Below are 25156 nucleotides of genomic sequence, written 5' to 3' on the forward strand. Positions count from 1 at the left end.
TTGCTGCTAGTTAACATATCTGATTGAGAAGCAGTTTTGATTCACTGCAAGCATGAAAGATCATTCTGCAGTACTCTTGCAAATTAAGTCCTAACTTCTTTCCTTTTGCAGCATTTCTGCCTTATTGATGAAGCTCATATTGTTATAAAGAAGTCTGTGCTCTTTTCCTTAATAGAATATTTATTGCACAGGTCTATACTGCAGCAGGCCCTCTGAGGGGTAAAGATTTCTGTAGTTTGTCATTGCCAGATTTATCTGTGCTTGTTTGTCTATTAATCACTTGTTACTTTACTGGTTTCAGAGTGGTAGCTGTTAGTCTGTATCAGCAAAAACAACGAGGAGTCCTTGTGGCACCTTAGAGACTAACAAATTTATTTGGGCATAAGCTTTCATGGGCTAGAACCCACTTCATCAGATGCATGGAGTGGAAAATAGAGTAGGCAGCTATAAATACACAGTACATGAAAAGATGGGAGTTGCCTTACCAAGTTGGGGGGGGGGGGGTGTCAGTGCTAATGAGCCAGTTCAGTTAAGGTGGAAGTGAGCTATTCTCAACAGTTGACAAGAAGGGGTGAATACCAAGGGAGGAAAACTCACTTTTGTAGTTACTTTACTGTTTCCTAAACCAGGGGTTGGCAACCTTTCAGAAGTGGTGTGCCAAGTCTTCATTTAATCACTCTAATTTAAGGTTTTGCGTGCCAGTAATACATTTTACCGTTTTTAGAAGGTCTCTTTCTATAAGTCTTTAATATATAACTAAATTACTCCTGTATGTAAATAACTTTTTTAAAATGTTTAAGAAGCTTCATTTTAAAATTAAATTGAAATGCAGAGCCCCCCAGACTGGTGGCCAGGACCCGGGCAGCGTGAGTGCCATTGAAAATCAGCTTTGCGTGCCGTGCCTACCCCTGTCCTAGACTAACCTGATTTCTCCTTCTGTTCCTTTCACTGAGTAACACACGCCACAGAAATCTCCAGTGAGAGACGTACAAAAAAACCCATTGCCTTGTGTCTGTTTTTAAGAGAGCATTTTGAAAGAGCTCATCTACCAGTTTCATATGTGTACTCATGCGATGACCAATAAGCCTTGGTCTGCATGCCAGTCAGCTTTCGTTTAAGATGCATGGATATCTGTGTACAGCTATAATTACTTCACATGCAAATGCAGTGCAGCCATCTCTGTGGCAGAATGTCGTAAAGTTTAACATCAAGCAACTATATAGCCAGAGAACACCATTAGTGTAATTACAGAAATTAGAATTTTGTGAGAACACTCAGCGTCACAGCCTGTCCTGGCTAAAGTACCCTGGGATGTTTTACTGTAAATAGTCAGGACCTCAACTTTAAGACTTATCCAACATTCCAGTCTCCCTTTTCTTAGCACCATGTAATAATGTTGATTTAGTGCTGCCTCGGAGGGAAGAGAAGCAGTATTTTTGCAACATGTGAATTTTCCTTGTCATCATCCAACTTTTGGCCAACACCAGCTCACTTTAGTCTGGAGTCTCGTGTACGTGGTGGTAATAGTAAGGCTGTAAGCAATGACAGTTTCAGATAGTCTGAATAATTTTTCTGCTATTTTCAACCAGGAAATTTAAGTAAAAACTAATGAGAGCCTTTATGAGGCTTAATGATGGTATGAAGATTTTCATACATACATAAATTACAAGACCAGAACGGACCATTATGATCATCTAGTCTGACCTCCTGTTTACTACAGGCCATAGAACTTCCCCAAATAATTCCTAGAGCGCACATTTTAGGAAGAACATCCCATCTTGATTTAAAAATCGCCAGTGATGGAGAATCTGCCATGATCCCTGTAAATTGTTCCAGTGGTTAATTACCCTAATTGTTAAAAATTTATACTTTATTTCCAGTTTAAATTTGTCAAGCTTCAACTTCCAGCCATTGGACCATGTTATACCTTTCTCTGCTAGATTAAAGAGCCCATTATTAAATATTTGTTCCCCATGTAGGTATGTATGGACAGTAATCAAGTACAGTAATCAAATCTATTAGAATTCTTTGAGAGTTTCAGCAAGCATGTGGGCAAGAATGATCCAGTAAATAGAGTGTACTTGGACTTTCAGAAAACGTTTGGCAGGTCTGACACCAAGAGCTCTTAAGCAAATTAAGCAGTCCTGGGATAAGAGGGAAGGTCCTCTCATGGATCAGTAATGGATTAAAAGATAGGAAACAAAAGCTAGGAATAAATGGTCAGTTCTTCTTCGAGTGTTCGTTCAAGTCCATTCCAATCAGGTGTGCATATGTTGCATGCAGACAGCCAGAAGATTTTTCCCTTAACAGTATCCATACAGTCGGCCTGGGCGCCCCCTGGAGTCACACCTTCATGGCGCCCAATATAGGGCCCTGCCAACCCAACCCCCACTCAGTTCCTTCTTACCGCCTGTGACAGCTTGCCAGAACTCTGTACCACTCTTGCCTTGGCAAGCACGTGCTTCACAGTATCTCTATCCCCATGTACATAGTTAGCATAGTAGTTATAGTTAATGTAGTTTTTTCGTATAGGTTTCCTTGCAGGGGGTCTTCCCTCCCGATGTTTTTCCCTGGCACTGGGGTATGCCTCGGTCCCTGTGCTTTAAACCGTGATCGGTCTGTGGCAGTGACCCACACTCATCGTGCCTTAAGTGTTTGGGCGAGGGGCATGTCAGAGACCACTCTAAGATCTGTAGGGGTTTTTGCCCCAGGACCCTGAAGGACAGAGAGCAGCGCCTCAGAGTCCTACTCACGGAGGCAGCTCTTCGGCCCCAGTCGAGCATGCCGTGCCTGACCTGGCCTCGAGCACCGCATCCTTGGTGCGCAGCATTCTGACACTGTCGATGTGGGAGCCAGTGCCGAGGAAGGACTCAGAGACCCTCTGCACTGCCACGGCTCTACCCATGGGCAGGTATCGGTGAGGCACTCCTCTCACTCCCCAGTGCCCCGTAAGAAAAAGGAGGCCAACAGAAGGCTCCCCAGCTAGGTCTAAGGACCAAGTAACGAGCAAACCCTCACTGGGTGCTCAATTGGCCGGGATCCCGTTGACTTATGCCCCAGGAGGGGTACAGTCGAGTCCAGACCCGCACTGCTCACCAGGCCACCACCACGAAGACATACAACTCACCTCCATGTGGCAGGCGTTCGAGGCAGCAGCAGACCTATTGGCACTCACAGTGCCGCCCTCACCTCCTAGGAGGGACAGGTAGCTGGCACTAATCCCAGTCCCTGTACATTCTGTGGGCAGGCCGGCGATGATGTCTGCCATGAGGCCATTCCTGTTACATCAACCACCAGCACCGGGGTTTTTGTGGGGGAGCCTCTTCGGTCCCCAAGCTGGCACCGATCCCCAGCACAAAGAAGCTCCGCTCCTCCCTGGTCATCACAACCAGAGACCTCAGAGGCGGACTCCTCCCGCTGTGATCATCATCCCTACCTGGCTCCCTAGCAGGGCCAGTGGACATAGTGGGCCTATCATCAAAGCCAGGGTTCCAGATTGTCATCGGTGGCCTCAGTCTTGGGCACTCACACAGCAGCACCGGCTGCTGCACTGTCCTCGGTGTCGGCAGCACCACCCACCCCCCCCACATCCCGACTTTAACATCAGAGGCCCCCTACACTGTTCTATAGGGACATGGTTTAGCTTAGGCCTCACCCGGCTTTCGTCCCGAAAGTTGTCTCCCAATTTCACATCAACCAAGACATCTTCCTCCTGGTGTTCTATCCTAAGCCGCACTCAAGTGGTAGGAAGCAGAGGTTCCACTCATTGGATGTCCGCAGAGCACTAGCCTTTTACATCAAGAGAACAAAGCTGTTCTGAAAATCCATCCAACTATTCGTGGCTGTGGCAGACAGAATGAAACGTCTTCCTGTCTCTTTTCAGTGGATTTTGTCCTGGGTCATGTCCTGCATATGTGAGTGCTATAACCTGGCGGGGTGGCTGCTCCTATGATCACTGTGCACTTCACCAGGGCACAGACCTCTTCAACATCATTCCTGGCACAGATTCCTACCCAGGAAATTTGCAGAGCAGCAACGTGGTCCCCCATACACACTTTCACCATGCACTATGCAATCACCCATCAGGCCAGAGACAACATAGCCTTTGAAAGAGTAGTGCTCCAATCCGTAGACAATTCTGACCCCACCTCCTGAACTTGGGCTTGGGAGTCACCTGATTGGAATTGACATGAACAAGCACTCAAAGAAAAAACAAAAAGAAAAGGAGTACTTGTGGCACCTTAGAGACTAACCAATTTATTTGAGCATGAGCTTTCGTGAGCTACAGCTCACTTGAAGTGAGCTGTAGCTCATGAAAGCTCATGCTCAAATAAATTGGTTAGTCTCTAAGGTGCCACAAGTACTCCTTTTCTTTTTGCGAATACAGACTAACACGGCTGTTACTCTGAAACCTGTCAAAGAAAAAACAGTTATTCACCTTCTCGTAACTGTTGGAGATGGTATTGTTCATGTCCATTGTAATACCCATCCACCTACCCCTCTATCGGAGTAGCCAGAAAGAAAGAACTGAGTGGGGGTAGGGTTGGCAGGGCCTTATATTGAGCGCCATGAAGGTGTGACTCTAGGGAGTGCCCAGGCTGACCATATGGATACTGCTAAGGGAAAAATCTTCCTACTGTCATGCACACAGCGCAGGCACACCTGATTTGAATGGACATGAACAATACATCTTGAAGAACAACAGTTACGAGAAGATGAGTAACCGTTTTTTTCCCAGTAGAGAGAGGTAAATAGTGGGGTTCCTCAAGGATCTGTACTGGGACCTGTGTAGTTCAACATATTCATAAATGATCTGAAAAAGGGGATGAACAGTGAGGTGGCAAAATTTGCACAAGATACAAAATTACTCAAGATAAGTCGAAAGCTGATTGTGAAGTTAGAAAGGGATGTCACAGAACTGGGTGACTGAGCAACAGAATGGCAAATTAAATTTAATGTTAAGTCCAAGGTAATGCACATTGAAAAAAAAATCCCAACTATACATAGAAATGATGGGATCTAAATTAGCTGTTCCCAAGCAAGAAAGAAAACTTGGAGTCATTGTGGATAGTCTCTCTGAAAACATCTGCTCAATGTGCGGTGGCATTCGAAAAAGCTGCTAATGTTAGGAATGATTAGGAAAGGTGTAGCTAATAAAGCAGAAAATATAATGCCACAATGTAAATCCGTGGTACACCACACCTTGAATACTGTGTGCAGCTCTGGTTGCCCCATATCAAAAAAAGATACATTAGAACTGGAAAATTAGAATACAGAGAAGGGCAATAAAAAGGATTGGGGTATGGAATAGTTTTCACGTGAGGAAACTGGGACGGTTCAGCTTAAAAAGGAGCACTCAGTTTACCAAGAGATCCAGATAGCTCTGTTTCAGCAACTTGTCCTCCATTATTTACCCCCAATTTTAGTGTCCTCTGCAAACTTTGTCAGTGATGATTTTTTCTTCCAATCACTGATAAAAACGTAAGAGTGTAGACCAAGAATCAACCCCTGTGCAACCCCTCTAGAACTGGACCTGTTTGTCGATTCTGCGTTTACAATGACATTTTGAGACCTATCAGTAAGCTAGCTCTTAATCCATTTAATATGTGCCATGTTAATTTTATATTCTAGTTTCTTAATCAAAATCATGTGAGGTACCAAGTGAAACACCTTGCAGAAGTCTAAGTATATTATGTCAGCGCTATTATCTTTATCCACCGAATTTGTAATCTCATAAAAAAAAAGGATATCAAGTTAGTAGTTGGATCCTATCAAACTGTAAAACCATGTTGATTGGCATTAATTATATTACCCTCCTTTTAATGCTTTATTAATCAAGTGCCTTATCAGCCACACTATTATCTTGCCTGGGATCGATATCAGACTGTCAGGCCTATAATTAACTGGGTCTTCCTATTTACCCTTTTAAAATATTGGCACAACGTTAGCTTTCTTCCAATCTTCTGAAACTTCCCCAGTGTTCCCAGACTTATTGAAAATTAATATTAATGGTCCAGCTCTTTAAAACACACCTGGTTGCAAGTTATCCCCAAACTGTCTAACTTTAGTAGCTGATGTTTAATATCCTCTTGAGATAATGGTGGAATGGAAATATTGTTATCTTATATGACTCATCATCCATTTTTTCCCAAATACCAAACAAATATTTATTGAACACATCTCCTTTATCTGAATTATTATGGATGATTCTGCCATTCCAGATAATTCTACCATTTCCATCCAGTATTCTCTCTTTTCCTAATATACTTTAAAAAACTTCTTCTTATCGTCTTTAGCTCTGCTGGCCATAGATTTCTCCCTGCATCCCTTTTGGTTCCCTTTTCAATTTTCTACATTTCCTAGCTTCTCACTTATACATCTTATTATCAATTTCCCCTTTTTTTCCATTTGTTATACATATAAAATTATAGCTCCCTTCACTTCCCCTCTATACCATCTCCCTTTTTTTAGCCATATTGTTTTCTGCTTTGTGAAATTGGCCCTTTTAAGCAACAAGTATATAGTCAATGGCAAAAATACTACATTAATACAGAGCTAAGATTGCTTGGTGTTGTCATCTCCTTGCAGAATGTTAAGTTAATCAAAACTCAAACTTCTGAAAACCAGGAAATGCTCAGTTTAGGTTGCCCATCCAGCTTTCACTCTGTCCTCCTTAAGCAGTTCCCCAGTATGCCTCACTAACACACATACCTTTGCTCTGTCAGCCCCACAGTTGTTGAAATGTACAAGCTCTTCACTTCCTTTCTCAATTGGTTCACTTCACCCACAGGACTTCTTATAACACTACTAAAGAACAAAAAGGGGGAAAAACCAAAATGGGCCCACACTACCATCTCTCTGGTTCCTCGGAGATAACAATAAGTAGCCAGAGGGAATTATTTGCATAAACTCCATGTGTAGTCAGTGTGTTAGGTGAACCTACACTAATTAGTGGCGGCAGTAGTTTTGGGCCTCCTTTGTAAAAGTGTCAGTGATATGAAGACATGTGTGGATTACTTTGAAGTTTGTGACGGACCTATGATTATTATGGGTGAGCGAAGGGAAGAGGTGCACGTATAAATGAGGATCCAGTGTGCATCACCTCTATGTGTAGAATGGTGTAGATTATGTCCAGTATCCGGGTGTAGGGCTTTTATTACTAAGGACATTGTCAATGGTGAGGTGGAATATCAGAGGATTCTAGTGCTTTAGGGATGATTAAGTGAAAGCGTAGATTGAGATGGTATCCTGTGAGTGTAAGGGAGTTGTAAAAGGTTGTGAAAGGTTCTGAAATGGTATCCATGTGGTATGCTTTCTGGGGAGTTGGTTAATGCGTGAGTGTATTCCAAGATCTGGAATTCCCTGAACATTAAAGTGCCCAGGGTTAGAGTGTGTGTGTGTGTGTGAGAGAGAGAGAGAGATACACATATTAAGGTGGTGTTTTGAAGAGGGTAGAGGGGGAAAATGGCATGGGCAACATTTTTTTTCCCTTTGTGAGTGGTTTGTAGAAAAAGGTAAAGGGTTTGTACAGCTCAGCAACTGTGGAGTTGGCAGAACAAAGGTATGTGTGTTAACTGGGCATACTGCGGCATTGCTGAAAGAGGGGCAGTGTTAAGGTTGCATGGGCACTTCAGCTAGGAACTTCCTGGCTTTCAGAAACTGCCACCCATGACTCAGTGTGTGCAATCTCCAGCAATTTAATCCAAAACTCCTTTTCTCTTAGGTGGGGGCTTGTAATTAACATATTCTTTTGACTCACATTACACCTGTAACTTTTTTTTTTAAATAGCAATATTTTTCAGGGCTTATATCTCTAGAACCCCGGGTCAAATCACTCCACATTTGGATCACTGACCTGCATCCTCCTGAGGCACATGAAATTTCAAAGAAATCCCATTTTAGAGGACTTGGAAAGTTGACCCTTAAACAGATATTGTGATGCAAGTTTACCTACAATGGCGCTGCTGCGTCACTATAATGTTATTCCAGTTATTGATCTGGATTTTATTCTATTTGCACATTATAAATGTTATCAAGTCACAATCACTTGTATTTAAGCTACCATTAATTTTTAGTTCTCTGATCAGTTCCTCTTTATCTGTCAAGACAAGGTCCTAATATAGAATTCACCTATGTTTGATGCACCCCTTTCAGAGTCACGAATTTGCCGTCTATTCTACTTAAAAATTCCAGGGATGTTCTAGTACTGGCAGTATGAGACCTCCAGCTTATATCACTCAAATTGAAGTCCCACAGGGTTACACAGCTATTCCCCCCCCCCCCCAAACATTATAAACAGGTGCGTAAGGAGCCAGTCATCCTGTTCTGATATGATGGTCTGTAGCAGATATCAACTAATAGCCCATCTTGTGCTTTATCTGTTAGGACATGGATCCCTAAGCATTCAAGATTATTTTCTTCCAAGTTACCAGTGACTTGGAAACACGTAATGTCATCGTTGACCTAGAGTGCAACTCTCCCTCCCCTTTTGCCCACACAGTCCTTCCTAAATAGGTATTTGCCATTGATTTGAACATTCCAATCAATGGGCAATTCCAGTTCCTCTTGTATGGGCAGTAAGGAATTTCTTCTCTTCATGCCCTTTGGTTCCTTAATTAATTTTGTTCTCAATATGTCAGATTGGTTCTGCGTGCTCATATCTTCCCTCTTTTTATCCTCCCCCTTTTGTTATTAGTTTAACACCTTCCTGTCTACTCTAGCCAGCCTGTGCTCAAGGAGATTGGTTCCCATTCTGCTGAAGTGAAGAATATCCAAACTATACAGCTCCCTTTTCCTATAAAAAGTGGACCAATGTTCCACAAAATCAAAACCCCCTCTAACTCTGCCAGTGGTTTGCTTTCAGAATCTTCTACCTTCTGTCTTCCTTCGCTCATGGGACAGAAAAGATCTCCAAGAAGATCACTCAGATGTTCTTCTTCAGCATGTTTCAAAGTTCTCTGAAGTAATCTATTATCTGAGAGAGATCCCATGATGCAGTGACATTAGTGCCGATATGAATCATCCCCAATGGATCCTGGCCCATCAGCTTCAGCATACTATCCAATCTTTGAGTGACATTTCGTGTCTTGGCTCCAGGAAGGCAGCACACAGTCTTATTATCGACCTGTCCTTTGCAGAATGTTCTTTCGATTCTTCTGAGCATTGAATCCCCAGCAAAGATGGTGTATCTTCCTTGCATGGCTGGAGAAGTCTTTGTGAGTAAGCTTGCGTTTCTTATAGGTTGCGCCGAACTACCATTGAGAGGTGTGTTCTGTACATATCACCATTTCCTTGGAACAGCTGAATCTTGAGAAGTATTTTCCACAGTTTCCACGTGAGGACTTGTTGTTGACTGGAAACTTCCAGCTATGTGTAATTTCTCCTGCTTCTCTTCTTTCTAGTGCGCACAGCCTGTCCAGTCTTGCCTGTCTCCAGCCATGTGGAATGCCAATATGATTTACAAACTGCCAGGCCTCCTCTTTGACATCCTCTCTCTCTGTCTCTGGCTCTTTTTGGTAGCCAGTTCCTTTCTTCCTTGAACCTGAGGTACTGATGTTTCCCAAACCTGGCAGTCTGGGAACTCTTCAGTTTCTCGGTAGCATCTCTATTTGCTCCTCCAAACCAAGAATCTTTTCCTCCAGCACAGTCACCACCTTGTACTTCATGCACAGGAAGCTGCTTCTGGTTTCAGGCAGGGGAGAAAAGATGGTGTATCCATTGCAGGTCATCATCACTATTCCATCCCCGTCCATCTTGAAATCACATGTAGAGCTGAAACTGGAAGGAAACTCTTTCACACTCCCTCTCTCCGCTTCCTCTGGAGCTCTCCTGCTAGCTACCTCTGTTCACAGTTCTTGTTTGCCTAGCAAATGACTTTATATACCAGGTCTCCCGGCTTAGCTTAACTCAACTCAGCTCTGCCCCTCGCCATCAGGGAGTGATTATCCACTCAGAGACTTCAAACAGCCAAGCTGATCAAAGCCTGAAGGATCAGAACAAACAGTCCTTATTACTTTGACACTTGTGAGTTACCAGCCATGGCATATGGAGTAGAAATAGTCACATAACGAATAGATATGGAGCTTAAAGCTTATCACACAGTGAAATGGGAGAATAACCTAACAGATGGGAAAACATCTTGAATTCTGAAGATAATAAACTGTTGGGCTGATGAGTCAAGAAAAAAATGAGGAGCATTCACAATAGTGTGCTTAAAAGAAAATACTTCACATAGAAGAACTAGAAAAAGATTCATGTAGTATAATAGATTGTAAGTGGCATGTAAAAAACCCAGGTCACGTTGCTATCAGAAATAATTCACTGCACTCAGATTTTCTGCTTTCATCTGTTTAGGTATTTCATATAGTGTTCATCACCCTCATATCAGAGTTCTTTTCACACAAAAAATTTTAAGAAGTTTATTCAGCTAAGTTAATGTAATGGTATACTGAAAGTGCAACTCTGAAAACTGACTCTAACCCTGCTTTCTGTGTTTGACTGAAACACTGATGAGTGTTCTTGGAGATGCATTCTAAAGATGGTTGTTCTATCCGGTATGGCCTTAAGGCACATAGGTGTCACATTCTGGGGTGCAATCCAGACCAGTGAGGGGCTATCAGCACCTGCCCTGCAACTTTGGTTGCCTCACAATGCTTTGCTGTTGTAGCTCCCAACCCTCTCTGACACCATGCAGGTCATTCCCTGAGTGTCTGTGTACAGCACTGATCCAACCACTCTGACCCCAGCAGCCTGTCAACAACACACCAGCCACACTCTGGCTCCCAACAGCATTGGTTACTACCTTCAGGATGAACCCAAAACACTCTGTCCCTGATTTTCCCAAAAAGCATTACCCAGACCTTTCCTGGACAGTTCAGATATTGGCGCTTCCTTGCCCCTGTACAGGGGTCAATACGCAATAGTTGACTACTTTAATTGAAGTTACCAAACAATTCAGTTTTAACACAACACTGAATTTTCTGATAAAAAGACTGAGAATAAACTTGTTTCCTGCAATATTGAACACCTCTGTTCTAGTAAAATGGATTTTTTAGATTATGGTTCCAGAGTGAGGAGTATAGGTACGCATGTGCATGGCTTTTAAGCGTGTGCTCAAGTCCTGTTTAATTAGTGAGCTTAAACAGATACTTAAGTGCTTTCCTGAATAAGTTCTTGAGGCCTTGTCTATGCTAAAAAGTTACGGCGACCCAGTTACATTGTTCAGGGGCATGAAAAATCTGCACCCCAGCGCATGATTTAATTGGGGATCAGTCCTGCTTTGAGCAGGGGGTTGGACTAGATGACCTCCTGAGGTCCCTTCCAACCCTGATATTCTATGATTATAGTTCAGTCAACCTAACCCAGTGTAGACAGTGTTAGGTCAATGGAAGAATTCTTCCGTTGACCTAGCTACCATGTCTCGGCGCTGCAGCGTTTCAAGTGTAGTCAAGTCCTGAGTTCATGACGGAAGATAGGTTATCTAGCCTTTGTCAGTATCTCATCGTGTGCAAGACTCTTATTTAAGCGCAGATTAGATGAAAACAAAACATAATAAAACAACTTTACAGCTAACTGATCTGTCCTAGCAATTTGGTATTTCACTTTTGCCAGCAGCCTATGCTGGAAAGTGTTTGTCTTTATATATTCGTTTTAGAGGTGGGGCGGGAATGTTCGTTTATGCGTCTGTAACTTGTTTAGGCTCCTGGCCTTCTGTGTGGTCTGAGTTCCAGAGTGCACCAGCACTCCAGGTGCTGCTGCTCTGTGTGCATGTCCCCCAAGTATTCTGTCTTTTCCTTCCAGGATATGGTGTTACAAGCATTACACACATCTGTGTTTTGAATAAAGATGTTGTATAGATATAACTAAAATGTCTGTGTTTATAAATGAGATGAGTTTCAGGAATGGGTTGCAAAACTGAGTATATTAGTAGCACAGACAGGGCCTAATATGAGGATTGAAACCTGGGGGATTGGATTTATCTTTAGATTACAGGGTACATTTGCATTCCTTTTTCTATATTTAGATTAGCCTTTTAAAAGAAAACTACTTAATTTTCAATGGCAATGTGTATTTTGTGAAACAGGCTGAGACAAAAATCAGCTTAACATTTGTCACCTGTGGACATTAAAAAAACTTATACTAAATGTAATATTGGTTTACATAAATTGAATTTGGTCAAGGGAAACTTATAAATCAAATGAATCAGAAATGATTGTTCTGTTGCATCCCGGCTTGAAGATTTTGTTTACTGAAAGCTTAGAAGAACTTATTCAGCTTTATATTGAAGTGTGATTTTAAAATGACCTATGATGTAGTGTGGTAAGTGAAAGATTCAGTCTTCATTGAATAGCTTTTAAAAATAATAAATAGAATCCTAAATGGGATGCTGCGTATAAAATAAACATTTACCAAGAGTAAAACACTATAGTGAACTTTCCATCCCTGCTCCTCTTTTCTGTTTCAGCTACTGCAATAATATATAATCTAATTTCTTTGTGTCTCTTTTTAAATCTTTTAATAATCTAACTTAAACTGGGTCTCAGTAAAACTTGGAGTAAGAGTGACATTAAAGCAGTTCATTAAATAATGCTGTCCTTGCAAAGTGGGTGTCTGTTAATCAGGAAAAGTGGGGTAATGAGCACTTCTAGCAGATGGCTAATGGCAAGCACCTTCCAATATCAAATGCCTTAATCAAGCAATGAAAGCTGTAATCTTAATGGATCAGGTAAACACTTGTAATATGCTCTTTTTTGTATTGAAGTGCAATGAGAGACAGAATTCACCAGTGACTTCTCCAGGATCCTCTCCGCTTGCACAGAGAAGAAAGCCACTTCCAGAGCCCGGGCAAATTCCCCATATTAGTCTTCCACCGGTGCCTCCCCGTCTGGATCTCATTCAGAAGGGGGTAGCACGGTCACCTTGTGCCAGCCCTACTGGCTCACCAAAGGTAAATCTTATTTTAGTATGTTTCTGTCAAACTGAATGATGAGAGATGATGCTTGTTAGTTTTAAGGTGCATTTTTTTTAAAGATTGGCTAGTGCATTTTTTTAATTTGTTATATCCAAAATATCCCCTAAGCCTTCTACCAAGTCCCTATGTAATTCTAACATGCCAGAATTCACTAAATAAGGGCCTGATCGAAGCCTCGTTTAAATCAGTGGAAATACTTGTTGCCTTCAGTGAACCTTGGATCAGACCTGATGGCCGTCCCCCTATAGGACGTCTTGTAGAATCAGCTAATGACACACAAACATGGTTTCTTACTATGTCAGTGTTACACAGGATTAGCTCCAAGCTTATATTTCTCTGTTTTGATGGCAATGTTACACATGATTAGCCCCATGATTATATTTCACAATTTTAAAACCATGGTATTGACCTACTCTGATGAAACAAGTCCCTGTAATAGTCCCTGATTAGTAACATTAAACAGCAACTGAAAGTACTCTAAAAAGTACATTTAAAAGGTCATTATCTGCATTAAAATTGCATGCTGTAATCAAATGATGATTTACACAATGTCCTAGCAAGAAAAAATTATGCAAATATCTTGCTATCAAAAACTTAAGGTGTGATAAATTAGGATCCATGTTTCAAGTGGATTTAGAAAAGGAAATAATAAATTGTACAAAATGAATACATACAGTTTGTGTATGAAGAAAACTGGTGATTTAGAACAGTTTTAAAAATTGTTTACTTGAAAGTCTGAAGGAGAACATACATAAAATACTGGATTTAAGTGTCTTGAATTTTCTCTATTATGAGAGAACCATTTTATTGTAATTGGTGTACAAATGTAAGAATTAGCTTAAATTTTGAAGGCTTGTTTGAAATCTGTATTTGTATGTTTGTGTGCATGGTAGTCCAATGATAAACACGCTATTTCTTTTATCAGCATTTTGCCTTTACACTTGACACTCAGCTTCCTTTTGAAATTAAATTTAATTCTAGCAGCATAATACTTAGCCAAAACAAATGAGGTATATAAAAATGTTTCCTCATCCCTATCATTTTTAGCTCCAGTTTAAGCTAAATGACAGAGTTAATTAAAGAGGCTATGGTCTTACAGCTAATGCTCAAATTCACTCAGTAGCACAAACTTCGAGTAGTGGCCCTATGAGCTCCACTTCAGGTGTATATATGCCTCTCAAGCCCTTGTTCGGAGATTTTAGTTAGCAGTGTCCATTCAACCCATGCATGTGTCCTATACCTCCTTGTGCTGGTTACTGAGGCTATATAGGGTTGTAAGGATGAACCATCCCCAGTTCCTTCTCAACTGCCTTGGCCTGAGATGCAGCCCTAGCGTGTCCGCCTTGAGCACTTCTCAGTTTTTCTAATATTCCTATAGTGGTTACAATTGTCTTTACATTTATATATAGTTATGTTATAGTTAGCTAGATAAGCTGAGAGAAGATTTTTTTTCCTGGCAGGGCATGCCTGGCTTGTCAGGTTTCAAATGTTGCCTTTCTTTCCAAGAGTCTATACCTCTTTAACATGTCCATTGCTTGGGGGAGTCTCCTAGATGTGCAGCTTCTGCCTGGCCCTCAAGTCCAGGGTAAGGAAAAACATGGAGATTAAACTCAGATACCCAATGATGGATTGCTCCCTTTGGCCAGCTTCTGAGTCACATCAAGAGGCCCCCCTGCCCCCCCGTACATCTGTCTCCTGACAGATCCAGTGCCTCTTCTACATCGGCACAGACTTCCCCTAAGAAAGGTGAGACTTTGGAGGCTTCAGGGAAGACTTCCAAAAAGAGGAGCACGGACAGGCTCTTTAAGGAGCCAGCTCAGAAGAAGTCAAGGTTCCTCGAGAGATCTACAGTCTCTGAAGGCTTAATCTCTCAACTTGGTACTGTTAAGTTTAAGGACACCCCTCTGGTATGACCGGGGCAGTAAAATCCCAGAACATGAGGAGAGAGATGGCGCCGTTAGGGCCTTGGTATCTTTTACCAGCAAGGAGGGCAAGCATAGACACTCAGAACTGGCACCATTGAGTCCAGCCAAATGTCAGTACCTATGCATTCAGCTCAGTTGTCTGTACCCAGGCATTTAGCACCCTCTGCACCGAGCAAGAAATGGCACTAGATACCATCAGTGCCTGCTTTGGTATGTCCACTATTGGCTACTATCAGCTTTGGTGACTGGCCTTGGCTTCCGAATCAGTGCCGATCCCCTATTTGGTACTGCAGGAGTTCAGATGTACTAAGGACCTCCTGATAATGCATGAACCCACTCCTGGGTACTGAGTGTCTTTCGATACTGAGACCTGGAGCCCTGGACTACCTCATCTGGTACCACAGGACTCTCCACTGTTTTCTGTGGGTGCTCCTTCTTTAGATGAGGTGGAGGAGGATGAAGGAGACCTCCAGTTAATATCCTCTATTTCTTTTGAGTATTCTCCAACATATCCCTTCAGGAATCCATCAGGCTTATTACCAAGGGTGGTGAAACCAACCCTGCATGCCACTTCCACTTCTATATGGGTCCCCACAATGGCTACACTGGTATTCAGTTACCTTATGAGTTCTCCATTTGAACTAATGGCAACTTGTTCTCTGTTGCATTTATCTATGAAGACAGCCTTTTTAGTAGCAAGCCCATAGAGTTAGGGAGATTGGAGCCTTGATGGCAAATCCCACCCTTTTTATGGTCCACACACTAAATTCTTACCCAAGATTCTATTGGAGTTCCACTTTAATCCTTTCATCTACCATTGGTTTTCCCAAAACCACATAGTTCTCTACAGGAATCCTGTTTACGTATTAGAAGGTATTAGTCTTCTACTCAGATAGGATCAAGCCATTTAGGAAGTCACCTAGGCTTTTAACTTCCTTCACAGATAGATCTGTGGGGTCCTCAATCTGTACTATCAAGATGGATATCTGGATCTATTGTCACTTGGTATGATGCTGAGTATTCATTCCCCACCCCCAAAGAGAGAGAGTGCCCACCCCTGCCGTGGTGGTGGGTGGAAGGGACTGCAAACTTACTGGCCCTCCAAGTCACATACGACAATCTTCAGAAGTTTGGGAGCCGGGGGTTGGGGCTTCAGCCCCACTCCTGCTGAAGCGCCGAGCTCTGGCAGGTGCACCCCGCAGGGCAGAAGTCCCGAGACTCCCCCTCGCCCCTGCAGGGCAGAAGTCCCTACTGCACCACCCCTTTGAAGAGCTTGGGACCTCTGCCTTGCCCCTCCCCCCACCACTCTCCTCCCCAGTCTGATAGGTGGGAAGGAGGCCGGGGCTGCTAGGGAGCTCCCCAAGCCACACTTTAATGGGAAAAAAAACTGCATGTGGCTCACAAGCCAGTATGGCCACCCCTGCCCTATGGCATTACTGAAGAATGTACCAGTATCTGAAATATGTAGGGCCACTACATGGACTTCAGTATATACTTTTTCAAATCATTACTCCCTGATCCATGCTGTCACTTCTGATGCGGCACTTAGTTCTGCAGTTCTGCACTCTATTGTGAAGTTCCCTCCTCCATCTGTGGTTACTGTTCAGAAGTCACCTGAAGTGGAACACCCATAAAGACACTATTCAAAGAAGAAGTTACTCATTTTGTGCAATAATTGTTCTTGAGATGTGTCCCCCTGTGGGTTCGCCACTACCTGTCCTACTTCCCCTCTGCTTCGGACTTTTCTTTAGGGGATGTTTAAGTGGAGAAGGAACTAAGGGCAATTTGCCTATGCACCCCTAGGGTATTCGTCACAAGGAGGCATAGGGCCCATGCATGGACTGAACAGACTCTAACTGAAAATCTCTGATCCAAGGGCTCGAGAGGTGCATGCACCCCTGACGCAGAGTAACCTCTCTTTAGTGTAGTACAAAGGGAAAGAGACACACTACTCCTTCTTTTTGGAGTATATATTGAATTCTTTGCACCCCACACTGAAAATGCACTTTTCAGTATTGTATATAGTCCACTGTTTTTCTGTGAAATCCAAAAAAATTCAGCTACCTCAGCCAAATACCACTATTTAGTAGAAAATTACATTTTGTTAAAAACTTGGCAGTAAAGCTGGTTGGAAAAAAAAAGTTGACTTTTAGTTGAAAAACAAAAACCCAAACACTGAATTTCCAATTTTGCAACAAAAAGTTGGAATTTTTCACAGAAAGACACTTTCCACAAAAACATATTTTTAGTTAAAAACCCAATTTTCCTGGAAAAACAATTTTGACAGAAATTTTTCGTCCAGCTCTACCTTGTAGCCTTCTTGAAAAAGTTCATCACTGATTTTTTTTTCATTAAGTAGAAGCTAGATTTAGTCACTTTTACTCACGTTGCATAGCACCTTAGAAGTAGTTCCACTTATTTCTGTGGGGTCTACTAGTGGAATAAGTTAGTATTTAGTGTGATAGACTGTTGCCCTTGAAATTCATTGAGGGAGTACCTGCAGAGTAAGGCTAACTGTAGTGCTTTCTTCCTTTCAGCAAAATTGTGGGTTATTTTTCTTGTAGTGTTAATATTCATAGATTCCCCAGGAAGAAGGGACCATTATGATCTAGTCTGGCATGCTGTATACAGTAGAACATCAGAGTTATAAACGCATTGGGAATGGAGTTTGTTCGTAACTCTGAACAAAACATCGGTTATTCTTTCAAAAGTTTACAACTGAATATTGACTTAATGCAGCTTTGAAGCTACTGTGCAGAAGAAAAATTCTGCTTTCCCTTTATATTTTTAGTAGTTTACATTTAACACATTATTGTACTGTAATTGCGTTTTTTGGGGGTTTTTTGTGTTTGCTGCTACCTGATTGTGTACTTCCGGTTCCAAATGAGGTGTGTGGTTGACTGGTCAGTTCGTAATTCTGGTGTTCATAACTCTGAGGTTCTACTGCAATACAGGCTATAAAACTAACCCAAAATTATTCCTAGAGCATATCTTTCAGAAAAACAGTTCAGCCTTGCAAAATGCTATACCGTCCAGGCACAAAATTTGCCTACCTTTTACCATGATGATTAATAGTAATGATTTCGGGGGTGGTGGACACCTCAGATGATTTGATGAGCATAATTTTGCAAGGTGGTGTTAATAATTTAATTCTTATGAAAATCCAGTTTTTTTCTCATATACTACTTTTATAGGAGCTTTGTAACTCCATAGATATATTCCTTTGATCACTAAGTTTCCTGCTTTTTAAAATATACTTGGGTTCATTATTTTTGCGAACAATTTTAAAATATATTTTATTTAATTTCTGATGCTGTTCAAATCTGAACAAGAAAATGCTCTGACAGAGGAAATGTACTGTGTGTGAACTGCAAGCACAAATATACAGTGAGCATGTTACCTGAGTGTGACTTGAACAAGTTTGTTCTAGTAATAGATGGCATGTGTCAAGGTTCCTTCCCCACTCTGAACTCTAGGGTACAGATGTGGGGACCTGCATGAAAAACCCCCTATGCTTATTTTTACCAGCTTAGGTTAAAACTTCCGCAAGGTACAAACTATTTTACCTTTTGCCCTTGGACTTTATTGCTGCCACCATCATGGTCTAACAAATATATAACCGGGAAAGAGCCCGCTTGGAAACATCTCTCTCTGCCCCCCCTCCCCCCCCCAAAAAATCCTCCCAAACCCTACACCCTCTTTCCTGGGGAAGGCTTGATAAAAATCCTCACCAATTTGCATAGGTGATCACAGACACAAACCTTTGGATCTTAAGAACAATGAAAAAGCAATCAGGTTCTTAAAAGAAGAATTTTAATTGAAGAAAAAGTAAAAGAATCACCTCTGTAAAATCAGGATGGTAAATACCTTACAGGGTAATCAGATTCAAAACAGAGAATCCCACTAGGCAAAACCTCAAGTTACAAAAAGACACAAAAATAGGAATATACATTCCATTCAGCACAACTTATTTTATCAGCCATTTAAACAAAACAGAATCTAATGCATAACTAGATTGCTTATTAGCCCTTTACAGGGGTTCTAACCTGCATTCCTGCTCTGGTCCCGGCAAAAACAACACACAGAGAGAACCCTTTGTTCCCCCCGCCCCTCTAGCTTTGAAAGTATATGGTCTCCTCATTGGTCATTTTGGTTAGGTGCCAGCGAGGTTATCTTTAGCTTCTTAACCCTTTACAGGTGAAAGGGTTTTTTCCTCTGGCCAGGAGGGATTTAAAGGTGGTTAACCTTCCCTTTATATTTATGACAGCATGTAAAGAGCAGAGTTGACCGTAGGTGCATATGCGTTCTAAACAAAAATGGGACTTGTCCATTCTGCCTCCTGGTCCCTAACCGCTGCTGCTCCATGCTCCTTCCCTCCCTCACCACCCAGTCCATTTTACGGTATTATTCCCCACTCCAAAAATGCTGTTTTCTGCAAAAGACATTTTGAGTTCCCAAATATGTCTCCGAATCCTTTGCATGACCTGTAGCAGTGCTTCAAAGGAGATATTGTGGAAGCCAGAGCAAAGGAGGATTCTGGAGAAGTTTAATCATCTAGAGATACCAGCCCTTCTCCTCCCTCCCCCCGGCAGAAAGAGGAACATGTTTTCTGAAGAGAGAGTTTCTGATCAAGAACCCCACTGCTGGAGAAGAAGGGGGTTGGGATTGGCATCCCAACACTATTATAATGCCACCTTAATATCTCGCATCTTAGACAAATGCCTGCTTAGCCTATGCCTGAAGTTTTCCCTTAGACAAAAAAGGTAAAGCGGTACGTTTTCATGAGTTGTGCATCCGTAGACTTAATTTATTTTAATTTCTGGTTTTGTTTAGTCTTCTCCATGTATGGTGAGGAAACAAGATAAACCCCTCCCAGCACCACCACCTCCCTTGCGAGATCCTCCTCCACCTCCACCTGAGAGACCCCCTCCAATCCCGCTGGACAACAGGATAAGTAGACATTTGCATCATCCTGAAAGTGTGCCTTCCAGAGACCAGCCTGTGCCACTTGAAGCCTGGTGCCCCAGAGATGTGTTTGGGACAAATCCATTAATAGGATGTCGAATCCTAAATGACAATTCCCCCAAACCAGGACTCACTGCAAGTTCGAATATAAATGGAAGGCACAACCGAATGGGTTCTGACCCAGGATTTATGAGAAAACATAGACGCCATGATTTGCCTTTAGAAGGTGCCAAGGTAAGCAATGCGTGGCACAGAGCGTGAAGCCTAATTTTATGTGTTAATCCAATGCGAAGATCTCATGTTGGTTAGAGTGCCATTTTATGTTGGCTGATGTCGATCTGCTTCATTTGAAGCTTTCCTGTCTATACTTAATAGAAAGGCTATAAATAAGAGAGGCTTGTTAAACTCTGTAATTTAAAGCAGCAGTAAATGAGGTTCAGAGTTAGGATTTAATTTTAACTTGAAGCCATCACAAAAATGGCAGCGCAGGAAAAACCGTTCGCAAATGATCCATAGAGTTGGTGCTGTTACTGACCTCAGTTATATGTTGTCTGGCATTCAGCTTTGGAAATACCATATTAAAGTTACACATACGTTTATTGATAAGTGCTCCAGTCTTAGATGAGTTGCGGACTCTGTAACCACAGCAAACCACGAAATGTGTAAATAATAAATGCACATGTCATAGCTTATACATTTTAAAAAATTTAGAACAAATTATCAGATACTTTGTATATGGGTGTGTGTGTGTGTGTGTATATGTGTGTGTGTGTATACATATAAATCGAATGTATAAATTGCCTTTTTTAACAGTAAAAAGAGCACATTTACATTGTGATTAAAAAATCCACAGCATCAAGTATCTGAGCCTGGGTCAACTGACTTGGGCTTGCAGCACTGGGGCTGTCCCCCTATAAAATTGCAGTGTGTGTACTTGGACTGGAGACCAAGCTCCGAGAGCCTCCCCTATCGTAAGGTCTCAGAGCCCAGGCTCCACCCTGAGCCCGAACATCTGTACTGCAATTGTATAGTCCTGCAGCCTGCTACCCGCAAGCCTGAGTCAACTGGTTCAGGCCAGCTGCTGCCATGCCACAGGTATTTTGTCACAGTGTAGACATACCCAAAGTGCCCTTAGTCACAACCTCATGCGCTGCAATTCTCAATTTGATATTATCACTCCTGTAAACCTCACTGAAGGAAAGCCATAAGGTTGCAGTATTGGGATAACTAGAATTGAGCTATGCTTGTATCTATGCTCATTCTTGTTGCAGTTAATTGCAATAACATCCATTTTGGCAGCTGGATCTTTGTCTGGTTCTCTGTACTCCTTGTGTGGCCTTCAACAGGGAGATAGAGGGCACCTGCAGTTGGAGCTGCAGTAACCAGCAGTGGCTGGTAAGGCAGACATGGGTAGCTTGGAGATAGTAATTTTTGATGTGAAGGAGCCAGCCTCAGAGGATGCCTCATCGGCTCTCTATAGTGAAGGGGATTGGAAGATGGAGGGTGATGCCATTTACAACTTCCCTTCGAGGCTCTGGGCTGCTCTGGCTTTCTTGTGGCCCGACGGAGGGAGAGGCTAGTGTGATTCTCTCCTGAGTAGTATGGTGTGGCATGGGCAACTTCCCCTGTCCACAAAACTAGCAGAGCTCCCTTTCCATACACTAGGTGCAGGAGGGACTGGCTTTGGCTTTATGCTGCTTCTCCCTGGGCTGTCTGCCATACTAGGATCAAGAAGAAAGGGAATCAAGTGGCTAAGCCCAATCCACAGAGTGTGGCACGAATCTGTTCAAATTATTTCTAGCTCCACAAGCAGTTTGAGCCAGTGAGTTCTGCCTCCAAAATTGCAAGTAGGCTCAAGATCCATTATAGGAACTCTGGAAAATTACATATAATATGTCCAAATAAATGTGATTAATTTTGAAAATGGAACAAACTTCTAATGCTGCTTTTTAGTACTAGAGTCCTGAAGCTGTGGAATTGGTGGGTGAGGCAGAGCCATGTTATAGCTGACATTCTGATGTGATCAAAAATCGCTTTAGAAAAAGTACACAAAGCAATGAAAATCTAGTGAGATCTCTGCTGATATCTTAATGAATCTTAACAGGAAACAATATCCAGCACAGTTGTTAAGTTGGAGAATGTGCTTCTATTTTAACTACCTTTCACTGTCTTACAAGCTTCATAAAAGAAATGATGCATGTTTACTGTACTGTTCGCATCGTTCCTGAGAACAGTTATGTATAGGGCCATCTAAAGGCCAGTAGCTGGTATTGGAGGTTTCAGAGTAGAAGCCGTGTTAGTCTGTATCTGCAAAAAGAACAGGAGTACTTGTGGCACCTTAGAGACTAACAAATTTATTAGAGCATAAGCTTTCGTGGGCTACAGCTCACTTCATCAGATGCATAGAATGGAACGTATAGATAGATATACACACATACAGATAAGTTGGAAGTTACTATACAAACTGTGAGAGGCTAATTAGTTAAGATGCGCTGTTATCAGCAGGAGAAAAATACTTTTGTAGTGATGATCAAGATGCCCCATTTAGACAGTTGACAAGAAGGTGTGAGGATACTTAACATGGGGAAATAGATTCAATATGAGTAATGACCAAGCCACTCCCAGTCTCTGTTCAAACCCAGGTTAATGGTATCTAGTTTGCATATTAATTCAAGCTCAGCAGTTTCTCGTTGGAGTCTGTTTTTGAAGCTTTTCTGTTGCAAAATTGCCACCCTTAAATCTTTTACTGAGTGGCCAGAGAGGTTGAAGTGTTCTTCTACCGGTTTTTGAATGTTTTGAATGTTCCTGATGTCAGATTTGTGTCCATTTATTCTTTTGCGTAGAGACTGTGGGAATAGAGTCTGGGAGTGGCTGGGTCATTACACATATTGAATCTATTTCCTTATGTTAAGTATCCTCACACCTTCTTGTCAACTGTCTAAATGGACTACCTTGATTATCACTACAAAAGTTTTTTCTCCTGCTGATAATAGCTCATCTTAACTAATTAGCCTCTCACTGTTTCTATGGTAACTTCCAACTTATCTCTGTGTGTGTGTGTGTGTGTGTCTTACTATATGTTCCATTGTATGCATCTGATGAAGTGGGCTGTAGCCCACAAAAGCTTATGCTCTAATAAATTTGTTAGTCTCTAAGGTGCTGCAGGTACTCCTGGTATTGGAGGTAGAAGGTCAGATACAGTTTGCTTCTTATCTAAGAGTAAACATCCCATATTAGAGCTGTTCTTCTACATTAGTAATGATTGAATTTTAATTCTCTTGCTCCAGTGTGATTGAGTGTCTTGTCCTCTATAGTGGTTTGATGTAAGGTTATATTTAGATGTCTCAAAATAATAGAGTATCTCTTCCATAAGGGTCAAATGTTGCCCTCAGATGCATGTCCATGACTCCTATTGACTCCTGTGGCAAACTTGCATTCACACAAGTCAGCAAAAACTATTTTTGGTAATATACTTTCAGTGAATATAGAACATCAGACAGAGCCTTAGGGATTTACCCAGTTGCCTGCTATTGCAAGGTACCTAAAGCAAAAATATAGCATCTCTGTGGCCAACATCAATGTGGAGCACATCATAAAACTTGTCAGAAGTCCAAGTTTGTGTTACACAAGTATCATTGTGGTTGTGTCTCATAAAATACAGCTTTCACAAAAGGTGCAGTTGCATCCTTCAGGAAAATGAATACATTATGCAGAGTTTTCGTTCACTGGAAGAGTAGGATATGGTTTTCAGCCATTAGGCCTTGATTTGTGCATGTGGAAAATTATGTGGGTGCTTTCATGCATCTGTGCTACTGGGTTTTACACGTGCAAATTCTAATCATGGTGCATGTCAGTGTTAGAATTTTTAATGTATACATTGCAAATGTTTGCACCTGTAAAATGCAGAGGCATGTATGTATGCACAGTTTTGCACACGAATAAGTTCAGAACCAGCACTTAATAAATTATGTGGAGGACTGGCTTAAAATTTGTCCCTTAAGCAATGTCTTTTTTTATTTTGTATCTGTGTACTGTTCCATTATTGTTGTCACACATCAGCAAACCACTCTCAAATAAAAGTGGATTAAAATGAACAATTCACATGGGAAAATTCTTTGCCAAAGGTGAATGTTGGTATCAAACAAACAAAAAACCCCACCCTCAAGGGATTTCTTAGCATCCTCCTTCTATGAGGACATTACAGTTGATTTGTAAAGTGACATTAGGAATTTGAGGCTTAATGAAGTTTTCTCATTTGCTCTTAATGTGTTATACCTATATCAGTAATGCACAGTTTTGACACTTCCCCTTATTTTTAGTCTCTAAACTCAGTTTAAAACTAAAACGACAAACTAGGTACACTGCATTCCCAAAATACAATGCTTTGGTAATTATTAACCACACTTGGCCTTGTAGTTATTGCCAATATAACTGGAAAAGTTTCAGAGTAACAGCCGTGTTAGTCTGTATTCGCAAAAAGAAAAGGAGTACTTGTGGCACCTTAGAGACTAACCAATTTATTTGAGCATAAGCTTTCGTGAGCTACAGCTCACTTCATCGGATGCATACTGTGGAAAGTATAGAAGATCTTTTTATACACACAAAGCATGAAAAAATGGGTGTTTACCACTACAAAAGGTTTTCTTTCCCCCCACCCCACTCTCCTGCTGGTAATAGCTTATCTAAAGTGATCACTCTCCTTACAATGTGTTTGATAATCAAGTTGGGCCATTTCCAGCACAAATCCAGGGTTTAACAAGAACGTCTGGGGGGAGGGGGAGGGGGGTTTGTATCGCAGAGCTTGGCTGTAGACAATGGATCGTGTGGTGTGGTCAGGGTGAAAGCTGGAGGCATGTAGGTAGGAATAGCGGTCAGTAGGTTAGAAGCCTTCACCACACGATCCATTGTCTACAGCCAAGCTCTGTGATACAACCGCATTTGCTCCAACCCCTCAAACAGAGACAAACACCTACAAGATCTCTATCAAGCATTCTTACAACTACAGTACCCACCTGCGGAAGTGAAGAAACAGATTGATAGAGTCAGAAGAGTTCCCAGAATCACCTACTACAGGACAGGCCTAACAAATGGCCCACCTTGATTATCATACACATTGTAAGGAGAGTGATCACTTTAGATAAGCTATTACCAGCAGGAGAGTGGGGTGGGGGGAGAGAAAACCTTTTGTAGTGGTAAACACCCATTTTTTCATGCTTTGTGTGTATAAAAAGATTTTCTGTACTTTCCACAGTATGCATCCGATGAAGTGAGCTGTAGCTCACGAAAGCTTATGCTC

At 41.8% G+C, this 25156-nt stretch overlaps 1 protein-coding gene across 2 annotated transcripts in view; it reads left to right on the forward strand.

Annotated features, from left to right (window-relative positions):
• Nucleotides 1–25156, forward strand: part of CBLB (Cbl proto-oncogene B) — a 195397-nt gene that overhangs the window by 135803 nt on the left and 34438 nt on the right. For both annotated transcript variants that reach the window (XM_048816329.2, XM_075118372.1), the window contains exons 11-12: nucleotides 12761–12946; nucleotides 19729–20094. In XM_048816329.2, coding sequence (XP_048672286.2) covers nucleotides 12761–12946; nucleotides 19729–20094 — 552 coding nt within the window. The remainder of the gene's footprint in view (nucleotides 1–12760; nucleotides 12947–19728; nucleotides 20095–25156) is intronic.

The sequence above is a fragment of the Caretta caretta genome, chromosome 1 (genome assembly GCF_965140235.1).
Source record: "Caretta caretta isolate rCarCar2 chromosome 1, rCarCar1.hap1, whole genome shotgun sequence".
Lineage (NCBI taxonomy): Eukaryota > Metazoa > Chordata > Testudines > Cheloniidae > Caretta > Caretta caretta.